Source organism: Pimephales promelas, chromosome 1 (assembly GCF_988280905.1).
Source record: "Pimephales promelas chromosome 1, fPimPro1.hap1.1, whole genome shotgun sequence".
In the NCBI taxonomy this organism is placed as follows: domain Eukaryota; kingdom Metazoa; phylum Chordata; class Actinopteri; order Cypriniformes; family Leuciscidae; genus Pimephales; species Pimephales promelas.
In genome coordinates, this window is record NC_142769.1 from 4,056,072 (window position 1) to 4,078,829 (window position 22,758).

Below are 22,758 nucleotides of genomic sequence, written 5' to 3' on the forward strand. Positions count from 1 at the left end.
AGAAAAAAGTTGTATATGTTGTTTTGATAGATGAAGCTGGTCAATTTTTTTCAGTATAATTCATTTATGGAGGAATTTAATCCTTTAGAGAAGTTAAAAGTGTGTGTAGAGCAATCCTTATATTAGAATACAAAACACTCTTACATATTCAAATGTATTTAAGTTGCCAGAGTTGAAAATTGGCGATAAAAAGTAGAGTAATAGGAAATGTATTAAAATGTACACGCCAGTAAAAGTATGTATATATATATATATATATATATATATACAGTACTGTGCAGAAGTCTTAGGCACACTAGTATTTTCGCCTCAAAGAAATGGTTTACATTTCCAGACATTAATTGTAATAATCCAATAAAATTTTTGATTCTGACGACAGCTAAAATGCTCCACACAAAGGTCGGATCTCATCATCGAGTGCATCTGAAATTATATGAAGAAACAGAAAAAACAGAGACTAAGACCAGAAGAACTGCGGCAACGTTTCCAAAGATGCTTGAAAAAACCTGCAAAACTAAAAAAACTATGTGCAATACCTGGACAGTTTTAAACGTTAAGGGTACTAAACACCCATTGATTTGATTTAGTTAACTGTTAAAAGTTAATAACAGTTAATAATAGTTAACTAATAAAAGTGAATTGATAAATAAAATCTATTTATGATTATGACATTTTTGAAAACATTCTCATTTACAGCATTTTTACACAAGTGCCTTAAACTCTTTCACAGTACTGTAGCTTTGCCGCAGTTCTTCTGGTCTTAGTCTCTGTTTAACATTATCAGATGGGGAAGAGCGCTGTTTTTACAATTGAAATAAACAAGTCATTTATTTGGCCTCTCAAAAAAATATGAAATTGATGTTAAATATTATTATTATCGGTAAATATACATAAAAGCTAATTAAATAACAGCAAACCCTCTTTAACCTGCTTTAAAAAATAATGCAAAAATTATTTATCATCCATAAAACAAATAGCCAAAGATAATCAATCCCCTGGTGAATATAATGTCACTTTTCTTCTAAGATTTTGTACATGCTTTAATTATATTTACTTTACTTTTAACTTATTTTTTCCTTGCAAGCCCCCTTAAGTGTCTAAAGATTTAGCATTTGTTTATTGTACTGAATATGCTACTTTTTCTTTTATATACATGAACCTGTTATAAATACAGAATTGTTTTATTACATGCTATTTTCATATGCATATCATTGTTCCCTACTTAAAATTATATTTTTCACAAAAAAAAAAAAAAAAAAAAAAAAAAATCCTGGTGGTAACTTATCCATATCCAGTATATGATCATTAACATTTGGATCACCAGGGGGCGCCAGAGGTGAGAACCTGCGCGTGATGACGACATATTCCTGAGACGCGCGCTGGAATTGAACGGGACATGACTTTGTCAAGTGTGTTTTCAGTTTAATATAGGCTTTATTTATATTTTATTATACTTTGATGCATTGAGGACCTGTCTGCCACCAACATGTCTCTGCTCAGAGCCCTCAGATGCAACGTAACTATCTGAATCTTGTCTTGTTTTTGTTTTATCTCGCTTGCTATCTTACGTCACGATGACAGTCCTAGTACAATGTGTTTATGTGAGAGATTCTTTGTGAACCCACGCAGCGAGCTAAAATCACCTTGTGAAATACGCAGGCATAAATAATGTCATATTTTAATCATTTACCGTCCTGTTCCCCTGTGTATTTAGTCTCAAACGTTGTGTAGAAATGTAATCTCGCGCTCGTCGTCCAGTCTGACTGATGGAGAGGTGCGAATCAAACGAGTATTACAGGAGAAGTTTCCTCAGGCTTCGGCGCTCAAGGTTGTGGATATATCAGGTGAGTCCTGGCTTTAAATGATCTGACATTATCTTTAGACAGTTAGGTAATGTGGATTAATGTATTTGGGCTCATTTCAGGTGGCTGTGGTGCCATGTACGAAATACACATCGAGTCTGACGAGTTTAAAGGGAAGAGAACTGTACAACAGCACCAATTAGTCAATCAGGTAAGTATTCATAATTAGGTTCAGTATAATAGAGCAGTAAATAGTTTGCATCTTTTAGCATTTTACACTACTGTCAAATCAATTATTATCACTTAACTTAAAAGTGTTACAGTTCAAAGTTTTTAATGTTTTAAAATAAGTCTCTTACGCTTACCAAGGCTGCACTTATTTGATTAAAAATACAAAACAAATGGTATTATTGTTAAATATTATTACAATTTTAAATAACTGCTTTTATATTTGAATATATTCAAATGTTATAATAATAATAATAATAACAACTTTATTTTATATAGCGCTTTTAAAAGTCAATTCTCAGAGCTCTTAACATAGACAATAGATAAAATAAGCATGACATACAAACTATTGCAGTGCATGCATACAAACAATATTATAAATCTAAAAAAAAAAAACAATTTAAAATCAATAAACAAAACATAAGTTATAACAAAACCATAAAATATATTACATGGAGAACCACTACAATCACGTTTCACCCAAAAGCTAAACTTCAGCTTTGATCACAGGAATAAATTACATTTGAAAATATTTATCTCAAGAAACATTTGAATTGAATTGAATCCTAAACTAAAATGTTGCCTAATATTCTTTTAATATATTATTCGGTCACAAAATTGGAATAATTTAGATTTTTTTTTTCTTCATATTTTTGATTGAAGTCTCTACTGCTCTCCAAGGCTAAAAGATTTCTATTTGATAATATTTTAAAATGTAATTTATTCATATGATGGAAAAGCTGAATTTTCAGCAGCCTGTCTTCAGTGTTCAAAGATCAAATAGAGGGAATGCATTGACGCTGGAACAACCCTCCTCAGCCTGACTGAGTGGCAAAAGATCTGCTGCGTGACTGGATTTAATAGGGGAAACTGCTAAAATGCGACTAAAACAAATAATTTTATCAATTTAAACTAAATGTTGGACTCAATATAGTGAGTATACAACTTACTATCCAGGGATCCATGGATATTGACATGCAGCCAGGAATCGTGTTGCCTGACATTTATGTTTGCCTGATTTCGACACCGGGGAAATAAAAGCAATATAGACCTAAACATAAAGCAAATTTGCCTGTGAACGCTTTATATAAATGGGTCTAAATCCGGGTGATCACTTATATCAGTGTTATATATAGATATATCATATCGTCCAGACCTTTTTTTTGGTCAGTGTTTATTAAAAAACAACCAATAATACAGAATATGCAATGATAAATATTTAATTGATGAGTTGTTAATATATATATATAACAATACAATATATATGGGTATGGTTTTACAGCTAAATTCAGCATATTGACACAAAATGATAACTGCAAATCCACCTTTCGCTGACTGGAGTCCAGTTGTTTCTGTGAATTGCAGCGATCCATTTGCTCCTCTTTCTATAGCAGTCTGTAAAAATATACCTCCGATTTTTTTGTCAAATCTAGTCAATCGCAAAGCTCTTTCCCAATTTATATGTGTTGTGTTTGTTTTTCACGGCATTCACGCTGAAAACAAATAGAGCTGCTCAGTCTTTTTGCCGCTCACTGTGAGGAACTGCAGGCACTCCGGCCGACGGGTACGTCACGCGCATACCCTCTATTGCAGATAAATGGAGTAATCAAAACCAATTCTGAAACGAGTCGTCTGTAATTTCAATCTTAATTTGTGAATGAACCTATGCAGGTTTGTAACAAATTTGCATAATACCATTCATTAACTGCCAGCGAACAATGTCTACTTGTCTATTATGACCCTTTAACACTGTAATTGTATCTGAGACTGGAAGAGTGTGCTTCATGTTGTCGAACATGTTGAGAAGACGCTGTTTTCTACGCTGCAAAAGCAATCAGATGGGTTCAAATTGATATGGTAAAACATCGTGCTTACTATTGCTGAGGAAGGACATGTGCTGTAAGCATTCGACCAATCACAACAGACTGGGCCGTCCGACCAATCAAAGCAGACGAAGCTCTTGGAAAGGAGGGGTTTAGAGAGACTGAATCCTTTATCAAACCATTTCGGATAATGACCTCTAAAATATCATAATAGGGGCACTTTAAAGTAGTATTTATTAAGTGTAAATAATAATCTGTGGTTTTGTCTTTCAACAGGCTCTTAAAGATGAGATTAAAGCCATGCACGGTCTACGCATATTCACAGATGTTCCTAGAAAGTAGGAGTTTCAGTCTGCTGTCTCACTACAATATTGTATCACACACATCTGTCTGTCTCCTTAATAAATATAGTAGTTGCTTGCACAGTAACAGTGGCAGGAAAAATACTTTATAGGTTTTATGAATACAAGATGTACCGTTAAAAAGAAGATAGACAAGGTATGGTTCACGAACGCTGTAAACGCACAAGATAAAAGAATGTAATATTGTTTTTGCCTAAATGAGTGTGCAAGAAAAAAGATGTGTGGATTGTTTGAATCGTCAGTCACATTTCTTTGTTTGTGTGAAATTGCTCTTGAAGTTGCTTTGTAAGTTATCTGTTTTTTCCTGTTGTTGAACCATTAAATGATGTCCCTTCCCTTTCCTTGGCAAACTTGATTGATTGTAGGAACAACAAATCAATTATTATTATGTTATATGTAATTGATTCACTGATAGTACTTTTAAAATGACCAGATCCTTCTGTTATATTAGGTCTACAGAAACTATTTTCACCACTAGATGTTGTGTTTTTAAGCGTTTTTAACCATTAACCTCAGTAATATTTTTTTTTTTCTGGGCTAATTCGTATAATAAAGAAAGAGCTTATTTGAACCCTTCTTCTCCTCATGTTTTGTTACATTACGTATGATATTACTAATTTTACGGTACTGTAGTTTATTTGGGAACCGTGATGATGCTCTGCTTCATTATCGACGAAAGCATCCGATCTGATTCATTTTAGCGAATCGGTTCGTTTGGAGAGCTCGTTTCATGGGTTCAAACTGATTCATTGATGTGCCAAACGTCCAAATTTCGGCGTAATTCCTTGTATCGACATAAATGTTTAGTTAAATATAGCTATTTCTCTTTGTATTTACGAATAAGTCGCTTATGGTTTCAGCGAACCGGTTCACGAACAAATCTATCGGGTCTCCTCAGCCACTTAAAAGTGTCTACCGAAGACCATTTTACGGCATAAACCTTTTGTTGGTGCGTAAATAAGTAGTTAAATTATATTATTTAGCTAATTTTTCCTCTAAAATGTCTCCTACATTATCACATGTTCGATGTTCTCCTTAACTAGTCCAATGATTTACAAATGCTGTGCGAATCGGTTCGAATGAGCGGTTCAAAAGAAGGATTCGGACATCAGTAGTGGATGGTGCGACAGGAGCAGCAAAGAGAGCGCAGTTTCCAGTTGGGTTTCAGCAGCGGTTCACATCATCTTCAGACATGGCAAAGGAGGGGACGGAGATTGCGGAAGAAACCGACCAAATGATGGACCAGAAGGAGCCTGAGAATCCCGTTTCTCCGGTAATAGATCCGAAAGAAATGCGGGCTGTTGTGCTGACGGGCTTTGGTGGTCTAAACAAACTCAAAGTCACCAAGAAACCAATGCCAGAGCCTCAAGAAGGAGAAGTCAAAATTCGCGTGAAAGCATGGTAAATATTTCTGCTTAAATGGTCATTTATTTATTTATTTTGGTCCAAATGCCACATCACATCTGAGACTCCGAGCGACTGGCAACCGCAGCAACATGTTGCAACTAGCAGCAAGAAGAACAGGTGCTTCACCTAGAATCCATATTAGTTCTTTATCTAGGATTTAAAGCAGTTCATGATATAAATCTCGGCGGTTTTGGAGGTTAGTTGCAGATATAAATCCGTTTTTCCTGTAGCCTACGCGTGTTTTGTTGCCTCTGACAGAGATTTCAAACCACACAGATTATAAAAGGTGGAAAAATACACTTTTATAAGATAGACTTTGTTTTAATGATACACAAAACATTATTTAGCAGGTTTGTTACCCATCTGGTTGGTTCTTGTGCTTCACGGCTTATAGAACAATCAAATAGTGTAGCCTTTTCGTGGGTGATTGAATTATAAAACTATATTAAAATTAATTAAAATTATTTGATTAAAAACTATATATATATATATATATATACACATATATATATATATGTGTGTGTGTGTGTGTGTGTAGCTTAATGTGCTGTCAAATCGATAAATCACATCTAACAAAAGTTTGTTTACATAATATAGCCTATATATAATTTTTTGTGTGTGTGTGTGTTGTCAAATCGATAAATCACATCTAACAAAGGTTTGTTTACATAATCCTATATGTGTATGATTATTATATTTTTTTTCATTTTGAGTTGGGAACTTGATAAAATAGGCCCATTTCAGCATACTTTCTGATATTATGTGTATGATTAAAATGAACTAGACTTGGAAAATTACATCTTAATTCATTTTACAGTGGACTGAACTTTCTTGATCTAATGGTACGACAAGGAAATATCGACAATGCTCCAAAAACACCTCTTGTGCCTGGATTTGAGTGTTCTGGGATTGTAGAGAATATGGGAGAAAACACCCAAGGCTTTGAGGTATGTGCAGAAAGGTTTTAAGGTTGTGCACTGATTCAAGAATTTCAGACGGTGATGATGGCCATTATTTACTTTTTTGTGAAAATCATAGAGCTCCAATCTAGAATGTATTGTTCTTCGGGTGGTGGGAACGACTTGTTACCTGGCATGAAAAAATAATTCATTGTTTGAATTGGAAAAATTATACGCTTCCAATATCAGCACATTCAAACTGAACAGTAAAGGAGTTTAACAATGTGTGTTTTCTTCTTTCAGATAGGTGACAGAGTGATGGCCTTTGTAAATTACAATGCTTGGGCAGAGGTGGTTTGCACACCGTTGGATTTCGTGTATAAGATCCCAGACGACATGACATTCCCAGAGGCGGCTGCCTTCTCTATGAACTTTGTGGCTGCCTACATGATGCTGTTTGAAGTGGCCAATCTCCAGGAGGGGATGTCTGTGTTAGTTCACTCAGCAGGAGGTGGGGTGGTAAGTCTGTTGCTTTGAGCGATGGGGTTAGTAAAGAAACTTTGAAGTAGCATATATTGATGTTTACTTAAAGAGATAGTTCACTTTGAAATTAATTTTTGGTATGTTTTATCTTACCTCAAGGGCATCCAAGATGTAGGTGTCTTTGTTTCCGCAGTAGTTTCAATTTTTATATTGTTAGGTCAAACCGTTCTTGTCTGTCAGTCATATAATGGAGGTCTATGGTCACCACCTCAAAGAGCATGCACAGAGAAGTCCAAATTAAACATGATTTAATGAATCGTAAATGTAAGTACACATTGATGGCCTAAGACACGAAACGAGCGGTTTGTGTGAGAAAACGAACAGTATTTATATCGTTTTTACATCTTGTAATCACAGCCAAGTGATCTGAGGGCGCGGGTGCTTCAGTCTGGAAGTGATCTCTCGCGTATGTACGTCACTCATTGTTTACACAGAGATTTCGGAAGTGTTATCTTTCACTGTGAAGATCTAAACATATTTAGATATACAGGAAATCACAATGGAAGACGATTTCGATATATCAACAGATAACGTTGAATTTTTTTCGCAACTGCGCGAAAGATCACTTCCGGTTCTTTCCGGCGCTTGCGCAAACCGAAGTGCCCGCGCCCTCAGATCACTTGGACGTGGCTGTGGTTACAAGAGGTAAAAACGATATAAATACTGTTCGTTTTCTCACACAAACCGCTCCTTTCGTGTTTTAGGTTAGGTTACTTTAAATCATGCTCTTTGAGGTGGTGACCATAGACCTCCATTATATGACTGACAGACAAGAACGGTTTGACCTAAAAATATCAAAATTAAAACTACTGCGGAAACAAAGACACCTACATCTTGGATGCCCTTGAGGTAAGATAAAACATACCAAAAATGTATTTCAAAGTGAACTATCCCTTTAAATTGGAATTTGGACAAACATATCTTATCCTATATTGCTGTTAAGGCCCGCGCACACTAAGAACGATAACTATAACTATACTACCGTCCACACCAGCCTACGATATCGTTCTGTTTATAAGCGCGCACTGCAGTTTTGTCGTCTGCCGCTTTAAATGCTCGAGCTCTTTAAAGTGTGATGGATTCTGATTGGCTGGCATTGTTTTTATTGTTCATCAGCTGGAAAAATCCATTCTGAAAGTGATTCATTCCAACGATATAGTTTCTCTGTGCCGTTATCGTAGTAGTTCTGTTGTGGACTCTGCTATTCTTTTACATTCAGAGTTATCATCATTGGTGTAAACGGGCCTTTAAACAAATGCAAATCTACAGCTTCATTATATGGCTTTTGGTGGAGTATGATCAAAATGAGTTTAAGGGTGTGTTCACACTAGGCAGGTTTGGTTTTAATTAAACGAACTTTGGAGGGAATGCTCTGTTGGTGCGGTTCATTTGAATAGTGTGTACGCTACCATCCGAACCCTGGTGCGCAACAATCAAGCGGACCGAGACGCACCTTTCCTTCCAATGTACTCTAGTGCGCTCGGACTGAAATATGAATGCAATCCGAACCAAAGACATCTAAACAAGCCTAAACATGGCCCTAAAAAGGCCAAAATGCTCAAGCATACCTGTTTTTTAGGGATGCACCGATATGAACATTTTGGCCGATACCGATAACCGATAATTCTTTATATTTGAAAGCCGATAACCGATATATCGGCCGATAAATCTACAATTTTTGAAAGCCTGATTTCAAAAACAAAAGTCTCACAATTAAAATCCGTCCCCTAACACAATTGTAATGTTCTCATTATAATTTCACGTAGCCGATTTGACAGCACACTTTGCACTTCGTTTTTGATTCCAATCATATTTCAAGCAATTAAGATCAATCATGTTGAACAGTGCGCATCTCAAGTGTTGAAGGAAATAATTCATTATTTATCAGCTTTAATATATCCGCCAAATGTTATTATCGGGCCGATAACGAACAATAACATAAAAATAAGCAAATATCAGTCGATACCGATATGATGGCCGATATATCGTGCATCCCTACTGTTTTTCTCATCATAGTTGCGATGCTGCACATCAGAGTTCGGTACAGGCATCAAAACCACTTCTCCTTTCAGCAGATCTTTGTGTGTGTGTGTGTGTGTGAGAGAGAGAAAGAGGGATTCCTGCTGCTGTTTTGATTCCTCAACACATTTTATAAGCTTTTCAAGTTCCTAGCTGGTCAGAATACCAGCATATGTACGCGCACATATAACAAAAGCGTTTAGCACACAGCATTGTTTTGGATATTTGTTAAATTCTGTCGCAAAATATACATCATAAATCCCGTTTTCTTGATTTTTATCTTTAGGTTAAAGGACAACTCCGGCGCAAAATGAACCTTTGGTCTAATTGCACATTGTTACCTATTCAACCGTTATCTGAGATTTTTTTTCATGATTGCCGAATCTAAATAGTTTTATCTATTAAAACAGTTTAGCCTATAATGCTAGTATAACGCTAGTCTATAGGGCATAGAGTAATGACAAATAAAAATCGCTTTTTATTACCACTAACAAGGCTCAAAATAGCCCCACAGTAACACGGTAGCACAGTAAGGATCCCTACATGCAAAACGAAGCATTGAGAACTTTGTCAGTGTCCATACAGTTTAATAAGAAGATATTTTATACACACAGTCAACTTCACGAATACAGGAAGAAGCCATCTTTAAAATATAGTCTCTACCAGTCGATCTACGAACGCTGATCCAAGTGCGCTGAACTGTGCAGAATCTTATATGGTCCATTGTTTCTGGAAGAAACACAAACACGAACCATTTTCTTCTCTTTAATATGTACATGTTGCCTACTGTTCGCGCTCACATTATCACCTTATTCACATCTCACCAGCGCGCTTGGATCGGCGTTCGTAGATCGACTGGTAGAGACTATTTTTCAAAGATGGCTTCTTCCTGTATTCGCAAAGTTGACTGTATGTATAAAATATCTTCTTATTAAACGGTATGGACACTGACAAAGTTCTCAATGTTTCGGTTTGAATGTATGGATCCTTATTGTGCTACCGTGTTACTGTGGGGCTATTTTGAGCCTTGTTAGTGGTAATAAAAAGCGATTTTTATTTGTCATTACTCTATGCCCTATAGACTAGCGTTATACTAGCATTATAGGCTAAACTGTTTTTATAGATAAAACTATTTACATTCGGCAATCATGAAAAAAAATCTCAGATAACGGTTGACTAGGTAACAATGTGTAATTAGACCAAAGGTTCATTTTGCGCCGGAGTTGTCCTTTAAGTGTTAAAAATGACAATTTGAACACTAAGCGAACCAGGACTGGGTCCGGACCAAATCAAACAAGAGAACCGAACTACAAGAGTGAACACACCCTAAAGCCCTGTTTACAGCTGGTATGAAGATGCGTTCTGGTCGATCGGATCACAAGCAGACAAGAGAGACACATTCCTGTTTACACCACGGGCCTCATTTATAAACGTTGCGTTCGCACACAAAAGGCGGCGTACGCCGCTCTCTACGCAATGATTGGTAGGGCTGGGTATTGACACAAATTTCACAATTCGATTCGATTTCGATTCACAAGCTTGCAATTCGATTCGATTTCAATTCCAATTCGATTCAATATTGATTATTTTGGATATCAGTTACAATAAATGGCAAATTTTCTCAAGGAAATCAAAAACTATGGGAGTCTAGTTGTAGCCTATAGGCTTCATTAGCCTAATATGAAGGTAATAATGAACTGTTTTGTAGCTATACAAACACCTAAATTACACTTTTATTGATTTTTATAATAAGAAAAATATATGAAATATAATAACTTAAATATAAAAACTTGCCAGATTTATTCAAATATGCATTAAATATTGATGAACATTAAGATTATAATGCATATGTAATATGGTGTATATATTTAGAAAAAGTTATTGTTTCTAGCTGACTAACGAGTTTATGTGGGTTTTCTGAGGTAAAACATACGGAGAGCATCAGCTTTAGTTTCTGCTCTGACAGCTGTAAGACAAGCCGAACGCTTTGAGTGTGTGTTAGAAGTCAGGAATGGTGAGAGAACATTGTGTTTGGTATGTTTTTCATCTTTAAACCAAGCTTGGGTCTTCAGCCGACAAAGTTTAAACCAGTCTGGCTAGTGCGCTTCCCATAATGTTCACGCATTAGATCAGTAGACGGAGAGAAGACGCTCTTTTGTGGCGGTTTGAACACATTCGATCACATGAGCGCTTACACTACAAAAGCAATCCGGTTTAATGTGTTTTCCTCTACCTCTGGAAGTGGTTGAGACGCTTCAGACCCCGTTTACACCTGTATTTAGCGCCGTCCACTTGTGATCCGATCGACCAAAACGCATCTTAAGAGAGTGACAGAAACCATTAATCACTTTCCGTTCTGTTTGTCCTCTTTTTCCACATAAGGGTCAAGCAGTCGCTCAACTTTGTTCCACTGTCCCCAACGTCACTGTGTTTGGCACCGCCTCGCCCTTCAAACACGAAGCCATAAAGCATTCAGTTACTCATCTCTTTGACAGAAACCTTGACTACGTTCCAGAAGTTAAGAAGTAAGCACAAACGTTGTTGGTGTCAGTACGTAGAATATAAATTAAATGAGTCATACTGGGAGGCCAGTGCAAGTCTGAGATGGCAGTCGTCACCAGTTCCTCCTCTAGACCTGCGTGGCTCCAGTCCCCATGGCAACACACAGCAGATTTGAAAGTAGTGTGTTGTAGTTTGGGGAGGGGCACTGGTACATCCTTCTGATCAACCACACAAAGCCAGAAAATGTGCAGCAACTGACTCATTCAGAGCTAATTATTTTATATGTGCTTAACAATTTCTATGGTGGATCTTATTTGGTGAGCATCTTGTGTCCATTTTTTTTTTTATTGGTTCCCTTACAAAAAAATAGCATGGTAGGGTAATGGTAGGTCACCTTTATTTATATAGCGCTTTATTCAACATAGATTGTTTCAAAGCAGCTGCACTGTAATAAATAATGGTGCAAACTTCATCAAATATGAGGCAAATTCTGCTGTAAAGCAGCTCTAAAAAGATAATAGTGTCATTATTCAGCTTGAGTCATCAAGTTCAAATCAGTTCAAGTTTTGCTCACATCTGATAGTATCAGTGCTTGACATTAACACCCGCCAACCCATCAAATACGTTTTTTTTTTTAGAAGTGGCGTGTGATGCGGTAACTCCTACCAGCCACTTTGGCGGGTTGAATTTTACTTATAATTAGGGGTGTAACGGTTCACAAAATCACGGTTCGGTTCGATACGATGCACTTGTGTCATGGTTCGGTTCGATACGCTTCGACGGAGGCGAGGAACCCAAGCTCCATCACGTGAAATTAGTGTAGTACTAACCCTGCCCCCATCCCTAAACCCATGTAGTTACCTTATATTACCAGTACTTTCTTTCAAATTCACGAAAATTGAGTATGAGAGAGAGATTAGGACTCTTTTCATCTCTGTTGTTCCACATTCCTCTCAGGATCAGGGGGAAAGCAAAATTAAATTGGTCTCAGGTTGGTCTCTCTTCCACAATAGGCAGGACCCCGAGCATCACAAGACCTCCTACTGGTTAAGCCTTGTAGGCGGTCCAGGCACCATGACGACAGAAACTCAGTAGAGCCCATGTTTATAAAGACATTCCCATTCCTTATCATCTGTGCTCTCCTAAAAGACACTGAATATATATATTTTTATGGTTCCAGATATTAAAAGGGTCTCATTTAAGCAAAGTTAATAATGATGTTTTTTTTCCCTTGCAGGATATCTCCAGAAGGAGTAGATATTGTATTGGACTGTTTGTGTGGAGAGAATACAGGAAAAGGCCTAACTTTGCTCAAGCCAATGGGAACGTACATCCTGTATGGTTGGTACACACCGAGAAAGAGCATTCTCATAGCTCTGGAATTAAAGGAGTAGTTCACTATTAAAAAAACTTTTGCTGATAATTTACTCACCCCCATGTCATCCAAGAGGTCCATGTCTTTCTTTCTTCAGTTGAAAAGAAATTAAGTTTTTTGATGAAAACATTACAAGATTTTTCTCCATATAATGGACTTCAATGGGAACCAAACGGTTCAAGGTCCAAATGAGAGTTTCAGTGCAGCTTCAAAGGGCTTTAAACGATTTCAGACGATGAATAAGGGTCTTATCTAGCAAAACGATCGGTCATTTCAAAAATAAATAACCAAATGACTCGAAAAAAGATTTGTTCATTTTGATGAACGAGTTTGAACAGGAGAGTCATGAACGCGCATCACAGAGTACAGAGCAAGGCGACCATTTGAGCTTATAAAACTTAAACTTTGTTATTTATTTTTGAAATGCCCGATCGTTTCGCTTTATAAGACCCTTATTCATCGTCTGGTGTCGTTTAAAGCCCTTTGAAGCTGCACTGAAACTCTCTTTTGGACCTTGAACCGTTTGGTTCCCAATGAAGTCCATTATATGTTTTCATCAAAACCCTTCATTTCTTTTCGATTGAAGAAAGAAAGACATGGACATCTTGGATGACATGGGGGTGAGTAAATTATCAGCAAAAGTTTTTTTTAAGTGAACTACTCCTTTAATGAAACATTTTGAGGATATAAAAAATGATTTAAAGGGACACTATCATCATTAATCAGTTTTGACTTTCTGTTTTGAAGAATGTTCTTGCTTCTCTTTTTCTTATTAAAAGAAATCAGTGACCACGGGCTATAAATCTATAAAAGGACAAAAAAGTACCTCTATGAAAAATAAATACATTTAATCATACTTTTAAAAAGTGGACTTTTTACAGAAATAATATACTTTAATGGAATGTACAACATATGAATTAATGTAATGTTTCCACAAAATTCAGAAAATGCATGTTACTTACAATTACATTAAAATTTAAATTCATAGTTTTAATTTCAAACTTTTTAAGTTTAAATCAAAAAAAGTTTGCAATTACTGGTAATTAAGAGGGCTATAAGTACATCTAAGTACAAAGCCTTTATAGAACTAAATATAACTTAATGTCAGTTCTTTTTAATCCTGTATGTCGTGTATTGAAATATATTTGTAATCACGAATATATTTCAAATGGTACATTTAAAAAGTTACAATTTAGTGCATTTAAAATGCATTAACTTAAATGTAATGTAAAAACAAACAAGTACTTTACATGTGCTTTAGAATGTTAATTAACACATCAAAATATGGCAAAAGTTATTGAAACATAATAATAAACATAATAAATATACTATTATTTGACATTATTATAAAGTGTTCCTTTTAAAAGCTCATGAAAATGTACTCTATCCAAGTACATTTGTATTTATATTATTCTTTATACTTTATTGCTTTGAAGTACACTTCAAGTGCATATTCAATAGATCTTTTAAAACTTTTTCACAAGGGTTAATTTGCCTTGTGCACTATTTTCCAATTGTTTATTGAACAATACTGTATATAACATGTTATTCACTCATTTGCATACTGCATTAAACTGCGGTGACGGGTAACTATTGCATCATGCTGTGGCCATGGACTGTAGAGGTGGAAAAGCCAAAAACAAAATGGAGCAAGATGTCCAAAAGGTTCATTTGTGACCTCCTGACCCTCATTTGAAAGAAGTCACACAAGACACACAAAGTGAGGCCAACAGCAAATTGAGGTTAATTCACATAAAAGATATTGCCTGCCACTTTAATTCCACCAATTCCCTTAGCTTTCTGCTCCATTAGGATTATTTAATTAGGAGGGACGCCATGGAGCGGAGATGATGTAAAAGTTAGGTTTAAAAACACATTACTGCCAAATGAATGAATCAGCCATCATAATTCTGCGGAGCTTATATTCATAATAGCCATTTGGCATAGCTGTAATAGGGCCATGTTTTATTGCCTCAAATCTTTTTAACGTTTCATGTCCATTCAAATTAAAGTGCGTAATTTCTGAGCCACTTACACATGCAAAAATAAGGATTATTTTCAAGCATGTTTCCTGATTCTGCCATTGGTTAGTTAAAGGAGTAGTTCACTTTTAAAAAAACTTTTGCTGATAATTTACTCACCCCCATGTCATCCAAGATGTCCATGTCTTTCTTTCGTCAGTCGACATGAGGGAGAACAGAATTTTCATTATTGGGTGAGCTATCCCTTTAAAAGATCCACAGAGACGCACTTCAATCTATGAACATGTTACTTATAGTTATCTCTGCTTAACTCTATAAGGCCTCCTGTATCATATTTGATACGCACATTTCTAAGGCCACTAAATGATCAACACGATCAAAACATTGCCGAAAAACCTGTTGCACACAATCTACTACATGCTATCTGTCATCTGATTGATAGTTTATACTTTTTAGCAAGTAAAAGGTCTTTTAGTATCATTCTGAAAACGTCCCCTTCAGGTCGTGGTTCGCATATCTTTTTGCTGCAAATCTTTCATTGATATTGATATGCATTTTATGTAAGTAATCTATTATACTGTTAAAAAGATCATATTGATTTGTATTATTATATATTTATATATTATATTATATATTATTATATCATATTATTATATTATATTATGTTATATTATATTATATTATATTATATTATATTATATTATATTATATTATATTATATTATATTATATTTAGGGCTGTGCAAAAATTAATTGCGATTAATCGTCTCCAAAATAAAAGTCTGTGTTTACATAATATATTTGTGTGTGCTGTATATAATTATTTTGTATATATAAATTACACACACATGCATGTATATATTTAAGAAAATGTGTTATTCATATATGAAATATTTATATTTATATAATATGGATTATGTATTTATAAATATATACAGAATTTAAGCGCAAATAATTCTTAAATATATACATGCATGCATAGGTATTTATATATACAAAATAATTATATACAGCACACACAAATATATTATGTAAACACAGACTTTTATTTTGGATGCGATTAATCACAATTAACTTTTGCACAGCCCTAATTATATTATATTATATTATATTAATCTTAATTGGCCATATAAATATTAACAACTTGAACCAAATATGAACCAAATTGCATATTTATTATTATATATTTATATATTTATATATTATATTATATATTATTATATCATTATATTATATTATATTATTTTTTATTATATTAAATTATTATATTATATTATATTATATTATATTATATTATATTATATTATATTATATTATATTATATTATATTATATTATATTATATTATATTATATTAATCTTACTTGGCCATATAAATATTAACAACTTGAACCAAATATGAACCAAATTGCATATTTTTCTTCAGGTTGGGTCTAAAATTGTTTAATTTCTCCTCGAGTATTATACTCAACAAAAAGCATATTATTATATACTCTATAAAGCATCTAAAATATTATTTTGGCAACACTTTACTGTAAGGTTCATTAGTCAACATTAGTTAATGTATTAACTAACATGAACTAACCATTTATTACAGTATTTAATAATTTTGTTAATAAATATCCAACTGTTCATTTTTTGTTCATGTTAGTTCACAGTGCATTAACTAATGTTAACAAATACAACTTTTGATTTTAATAATGTATTAGTAAATGTTGAAATGAATATTAACAAAGATTTATAAATGCTGTAGAAATATTGTTCATTCTTAGTTCGTGTTAACTTAGGGAGTTAACCGATTAACCTCATCGTAAAGTTTTACCATTATTTCATATGTCAGGCTTTACGTGGAAAGGGCTGAAGAAAGTAAAAACAGAAGAACATACATCATCTTTAAGAAACCTTCTAGAAAAAAATATGTACACTGTTAAAAATCATTTCTATTTTTAGGTTCATCAAACATGGTGACGGGAGAGACAAAAAGCTTCTTCAGTTTTGCTAAATCTGTGAGTGGAGTTTGATATCTATTTTCCATAAAATGTGTTGGTCCAAAGATGTTTGGTGCTCATTTGTCATTGCTCTTTGTCTCCCAGTGGTGGCAGGTTGAGAAGGTGAACCCTATCAAACTCTATGAGGAGAATAAAGTCATTGCTGGCTTCTCGCTCCTTAACCTCCTCTTCAAGCAGGGCGGATGCAGCCGAGTCAAGACAGCGGTGCGAAAACTTCTGTCCCTCTACGACCAAAAGAAGATCAAGCCTCTTGTAGACTCCTTATGGGCACTTGAGGAGGTAAGAGACAGCGTTTTCATTGACCCTTCGCAGGGAGCTTGATTGACAGGTGATCTGACCAATCATACTTCGCCATCCGCCATTTTGTCCGACAAAGCAGTCAGGAGAGATAGAGAAACGATACCCAAAGCAAGAGTGTTACTATTAACCCTGTGAAAACAAATGAAATATATTTAATAAACCAGTGTATCTTACATATAAGCACACATTGAAGTTATATCACTGCTTTAATATTCAGCTTTATACAGCATTTTAACTGAAAAAGCAAAGCAAAAGTCTGTTTTGAACCTATATTAATATATATATATACTGTATATATATAGAGTATATATACTTTTTTTTTTTTTACAAAAATATGTGAATCAACTGACCAGATATTTAATGAAATAGCATTCATTACATAAATGAACAGTCCATATGAAGTCCTGAATTGCAGCTTTCAGCGTCAGCGTTTTAACAGGGTTCAAAATTAACACTCAGCAAATTGTTGACTTCAAGAAAAAAATAGGTTTTGCGGAGTAAATCAAGTCCTTTTCCACAGAGAATTAAAGTCTCGCTGGCTTTGGAAGGAGTTTGATTGATTCACTCATGTCACTTAAATAACAACAGCAAGGATTAGACTTTCATTTGAATAATTATTGCATTTTCTATGGCAGAATAACAGCCATGCTCATATTCTGACAACAATATAAAGTAGTTGCATGTGAAAATGTGTCATCTAATACTCTGTAAGCTTTGATAGCGGTCATCCGCTGTGTTTCACTCTCTCACTGAACGCTCTCACACACTTCCCTGCATCTGTTTGAGTGCTGTGTTTATATCACACTGATTGATTGCATCAACTGAGAGTATGTGTCAGGCTCTTGAATTTGTGGATATTACAGCAGTTGGTGTCTTTTTGTGTGTATAATCAAATTAAATTGTCTTTTCTTCATATCTGGCTCTTGGGGGGGGGGGGGGGGGATTGCTGGCTGTCAGCACACGAATGCATCATTGGCAGATGTTTAAGTGCAGTGCAGGGGGCAGAAACAGGACGGCAGGCTTTAAAATAACCCTGATTTTAACGTTAGTAAAAACTAACAATAGATCTAACGTTACATTTTAAATTTACAGGTTTTGGTAATAAAAAAACAAGTCATTGTATAATTTACAGTGAAAAATCATTAATTGACAAGAATTCCCTTCATGGCATTTATGCATTTTAATTGAAGTAACTGTTTATAATATAATAATATATTATAAATATATGTATAAGTATATATATATATATATATATATATAAATATGTGATTAGTGATTAGCTCTGATTCATCATGCGAATTTCTCGTCACCGTATGTTTTTGGTGGTCAGTGTATTACAAACCTACAAAACCGATTTTAATACTTCAATCGGTTGGTATATTAACTCTTTCCCCGCCAAACACGGAATTTTCCGTGTTTAATGAAAAAACGCATCTGCGCCAAACACGGAATTTTCCGGGTATCCGTGTTTTAGGTGGTATACGGTAAGGAAGACCTGCGCGCATGTCCTGAATGATTGCGCAACTCTTTGTTTAGAGAAACAGATTGCAATCGTCTCAAACAGTGGAGTAGTGAGAATGTATCAGACAGACAATGCAGAGGTATATGGCTGAAGTACTGGAGGTTAATGGACTCGGAGTCCGATCACTCTTTATTTGATAATTCTGAATCTGATCGGGACGAAGTTAGTCAGTGAGAGAGATGCACATGTTCATGCTAGCCATGGACGTGCCACAGATAGATCGTATAATATTATGACACTATAATATGTATGTGTGTGTGCAGGCATTTATGTGTGGCTGTCTAAATATGAAGGTGTAATTGTCAAATTATTTCTCTCTTTGTGCACATTTACCACATTGTAAAATGTATTTGTGTGTGTGTGTGTGTGTGTGTGTGTGTGTCTAGGCCTGTTTATTGTAATTCCAATTATTCATAGGTAGAACACAGAGAGGCAGAGGCAGAAGTTTTATTGCAAAAGTTACATTTCCCTTACATCCTGGGAAATTTGATATATTTTACATTTATTTTATGTTTTTAATTTATTTTGGAAAGTTTTATATATGAAGGAAACAACATCTGAATGTATTCTGCTTTTAAATGCACTTGTTTGATAAAAACACCTTTTTCTCAGTTTTTTGTCCAAAATGTTGTGTTTTTGACAAAACCTACCTCTGTTCAAGAGGCAATAAAAAAAGAACAGATGAAGATAAAATAAAAACGTTTTTTTTGCCTAAAAGCAGAGGCTCAGATCTTTATTTTTATATATATCATCTTCATATATTCATGGAAGAAAATATTCAGCGGGGGCATTCAAATTTAGCGAAAATCGTCAAAAACCCTGGCGGTGGCTGGCAACTTTTTTTTAAAACGCTGGCGGGGAAAGAGTTAACATAATATCAGTTACTGAAATGCGTGTTTTACTGTAAATTTAAGTTAAATCTGTAAAACCTAAAATGTTGGTACCGCATTTTTTATGTACATTTCTTGCAACCACAGCTGCCGGTTCTTACCGCAATATGTGTTTTATTTTATGTATGTAGTTTTTATTACTTCCAGGCAATATGTGGACAAAAACAAATTAACACTTACTATTAAAGAGTTCACTTTATATATCATAAGGTTATGTCCAAAGTAAGTAAGCTTACCCAACAACCAGGGTCAAACATCTAGAACTGAATCAAAAATGTCTTTAAACTTACTTAGAAAAAAAGTGAATAGAAATTCAAATAACTGCATGATTGTAATTATTAACGAGAAAAGGAAGGTTTAAATTAAACTGCATGGGTACTGCAATAATAATAATTTATTTATGCATTTAGGATTCATTTTGGGCACTTGCCATAAATTATTTTCAGTTTTCAGCTTGTAATGTTTAGATGGCGAAATGATTGTGTTCTTGTAAATGCTAATGGAGAGCACATTATGCAGGACACACCTGTAACCCTGTTTGTGATCTTTTGGAGAGACTTCAAAGCGCTGGCGTACTGGTGACATTAGCATGTACAGCTGCTGCTCATGCAGAGAATGTTGCATTTGTGAAGCGCTGCTTAAAATGCCATACTTTATGCCATCATATTTCATAAAATCCTGATACTCGCACCAGATTAAACTTGCAAAGTTAATAACTGCTAATGTATTTATTTTCCCCCTAACCTTTTAATGTGATCGATATGTTTTAGCTCTGAACCATCTATTGCCATCATCACACCATAACATTGTGTAATATTAATAGAGTGCTGCAGGGATGAGGACCAACCCAAATGCTACAGTAGGTTTAAAGGCACACTATGCAGGAATTCCGTTTTTGTCAAACAGCGACACCTAGAGTCACTGTGGAGTACTTGTATTTAACGTTACTGTCGTAAATATCACTCACGCAGAGCGTCTCTGCCATAGACTGGTCTCTAGATAGCTCCCTATCTAGGCATTATGGGGCATGAAAAATTATGATTGCAATGAGCAATAAAGGGGAAACAAGAGAAATGTTTGCTAAAAAATCACTTTATTCTCAAAAGTACTGATAAATATATATCAGTCCAATTAAAAAAAAACATTTGTGTGTGCTATTTTTGAGGTTTCATTTCAGTTAATAGTCTGTTGAATAGCTGCCAATGTAGCTCACCAGGTTTTGAAACAAAAATAAATGCAGGAAAGAATCTTTAAATTGTGTTCATTATCAACTTCATTATTTTCTGCACTTTACAAGTTTATTTAATGAACAGATGAAGATTAATAAAAAAGCTGCTTGTTCGGCTGGTCTGTTATGCTTTTGAACACTTTTGAGACCAGCTATAAACACTAGCTGATCCATGCTGAGACCAGCTAAACCATCTTATGCTTATGCTTAATATTTTTTCTGCAAAGAATACTATGTTGTCATGAATCATTGACTTAACCCTCTGGGGTTGTTCGGCCCAAACGGACCCGAAGAATTTAAATAAAAATGTTTTTTAAATCACAGCTTCCTCGGAATGGTCCGAAATTTGGTGACTTTGTTGGTATTTGGTATTTGAACACCCAAAAAAATTGGGGACAGGATGTGAATAGTCTAAGTGGTTGTAAAAAAAAAAATAGTCACACTTGGGGTGTTCGGGTCCAAATGGACCCGCATGGAAAATGAATGGGAAATTGGCAAAAATGTGAAAATACTGAGTTTTTTTGTGCGTACAATCTACAAATCAGCCACGATCTTGAAAAAAAAGCACACAACAGTGAAGGGGTGAATCTATTAAACATTAAGAGTGCAAAACAGACACACACACACACAAACACACTTTTATACACAAACACACTAAAAAATTCTGATTATACATGTGTTTTGCATTATTAAAATGCTCAGTTTGTCCACCAATATGGCACCCATCTCATTTCAAAAATTGCTTTTATGAGGCCTAGGCTTGACTCTAAAATGAAATACAGCTTTTAAAAATATATATATATATATATATTTCTATTATGTTCAATGGGGGAAATTTTGTCATAATTGTTGCATTAATACTAATTATAATTTTTTTTTATTTTTGAAATTTTCTCAAAACACCAAAAAAGAAAATAAAAAATATTATAAAAACGAATAAAATAAAAAAATCATGATTTTTTTTTTTTTAAATATGAATCCCGCCCTTTGGGTCCATTTGGACCCGAACACCCCGAGTGCGACTCTGAAACGAACAACCCCAGAGGGTTAACATTGGCTGTTGCCACAGGTCTTCTGTCTCAACAGCAACAGAATCACAAGAGCCTTTGGGTCTATTGAAAATGTTCCGAGATGAATTATAGCAGTTTGCTGGAACATTTACTGCATATCCTGTGCTTTAGGCGGTCCAGATGGCCGCTTTAAAGCTTGAGATGGTGATTGGGGATTGCAGTGCTGTTAGATCCTTGTCAGCCAGTGTCAGGTGATTATGTCCAACACAAAAGACACAACATGTGTGGCTCTAATCATCCACATTGAAAAGAGAGAGAAAAGGATGGAAGAACAAAAAATGATTGGAGTGGAGTGAAAAAGAGTGGGAGGAATGAAAATGAGGGTGGAAGAAGGAAAGAAATGGCTTTGTAATGCGAAAAGAAGAAGAATTGAGAGCACAGATGGCAAACCTGGAGCGTCATGCACCTTTTTATTCCTCTCTCTCTCTCTCTCTCTCTCTCTCTCTTTTTTAAAGAGGCACCAGTGGGAGTTCATTTTATGAAAGTAGCTTTGATATTTTTCACATTTAAAATCCATTGTCTCTAAAAAAAAATCTGAGGGGGCACGGGCCTCAGTTCGACAGACAGTAATGTGTTCGTCGCGCTGCAGGAGGGACTAGAATCTCATTACGTGTTTACAGTCCAAGCTGCTGTCTTCCCCTAGGCATGATATGAAGATGGCTTTCCTGATGTAAAATTGAACATCAAAAGCGTTTAGAACTCTTACCTGGCGGATATTCAATCGTTATTAAGTTTTATTTTGTTTGTGACCAATGATAAAGATGGTAACTGTATCAAACTATAGACCGAACACAGAACT

General features: G+C 35.0%; 2 protein-coding genes across 3 annotated transcripts in view; both read left to right on the plus strand.

Moving 5' to 3' along the window:
- The first annotated feature begins 1,343 nt into the window (after nt 1-1,343).
- bola3 (bolA family member 3) lies at nt 1,344-4,556 on the plus strand. The gene is made up of 4 exons (XM_039690739.2): nt 1,344-1,516; nt 1,715-1,844; nt 1,925-2,013; nt 4,130-4,556. Exons 1-4 carry the CDS (start codon nt 1,487-1,489, stop codon nt 4,193-4,195), a joined length of 315 nt encoding a protein of 104 aa, XP_039546673.1. The 5' UTR covers nt 1,344-1,486; the 3' UTR covers nt 4,196-4,556.
- A 720-nt stretch (nt 4,557-5,276) lies between these two features.
- The window catches only part of vat1l (vesicle amine transport 1-like), a 41,440-nt gene continuing 23,958 nt past the window's right edge, over nt 5,277-22,758 (plus strand). Inside the window, exons 1-8 of one of the 2 annotated variants that reach the window (XM_089117960.1) lie at nt 5,277-5,616; nt 6,440-6,569; nt 6,825-7,040; nt 11,466-11,608; nt 12,823-12,926; nt 16,891-16,946; nt 17,034-17,051; nt 17,127-17,228. In XM_089117960.1, the coding sequence (XP_088974086.1) occupies nt 5,408-5,616; nt 6,440-6,569; nt 6,825-7,040; nt 11,466-11,608; nt 12,823-12,926; nt 16,891-16,946; nt 17,034-17,051; nt 17,127-17,228 (978 nt within the window). In that variant the 5' untranslated portion in view covers nt 5,277-5,407. Of the gene's footprint in view, nt 5,617-6,439; nt 6,570-6,824; nt 7,041-11,465; nt 11,609-12,822; nt 12,927-16,890; nt 16,947-17,033; nt 17,229-22,758 lie in introns of both variants that reach the window. The other variant, XM_039690737.2, reaches the window with a different exon arrangement.

Excerpts from the sequence above, each read along its gene's own strand:
- bola3 (XM_039690739.2), top strand. The coding sequence starts at position 1,487 with ATGTCTCTGCTCAGAGCCCTCAGATGCAAC. Across the intron at positions 1,517-1,714 it reads TCAGAGCCCTCAGATGCAAC|TCTCAAACGTTGTGTAGAAA; the intron begins GTAACTATCTGA and ends CTGTGTATTTAG. Across the intron at positions 2,014-4,129 it reads AGCACCAATTAGTCAATCAG|GCTCTTAAAGATGAGATTAA; the intron begins GTAAGTATTCAT and ends GTCTTTCAACAG.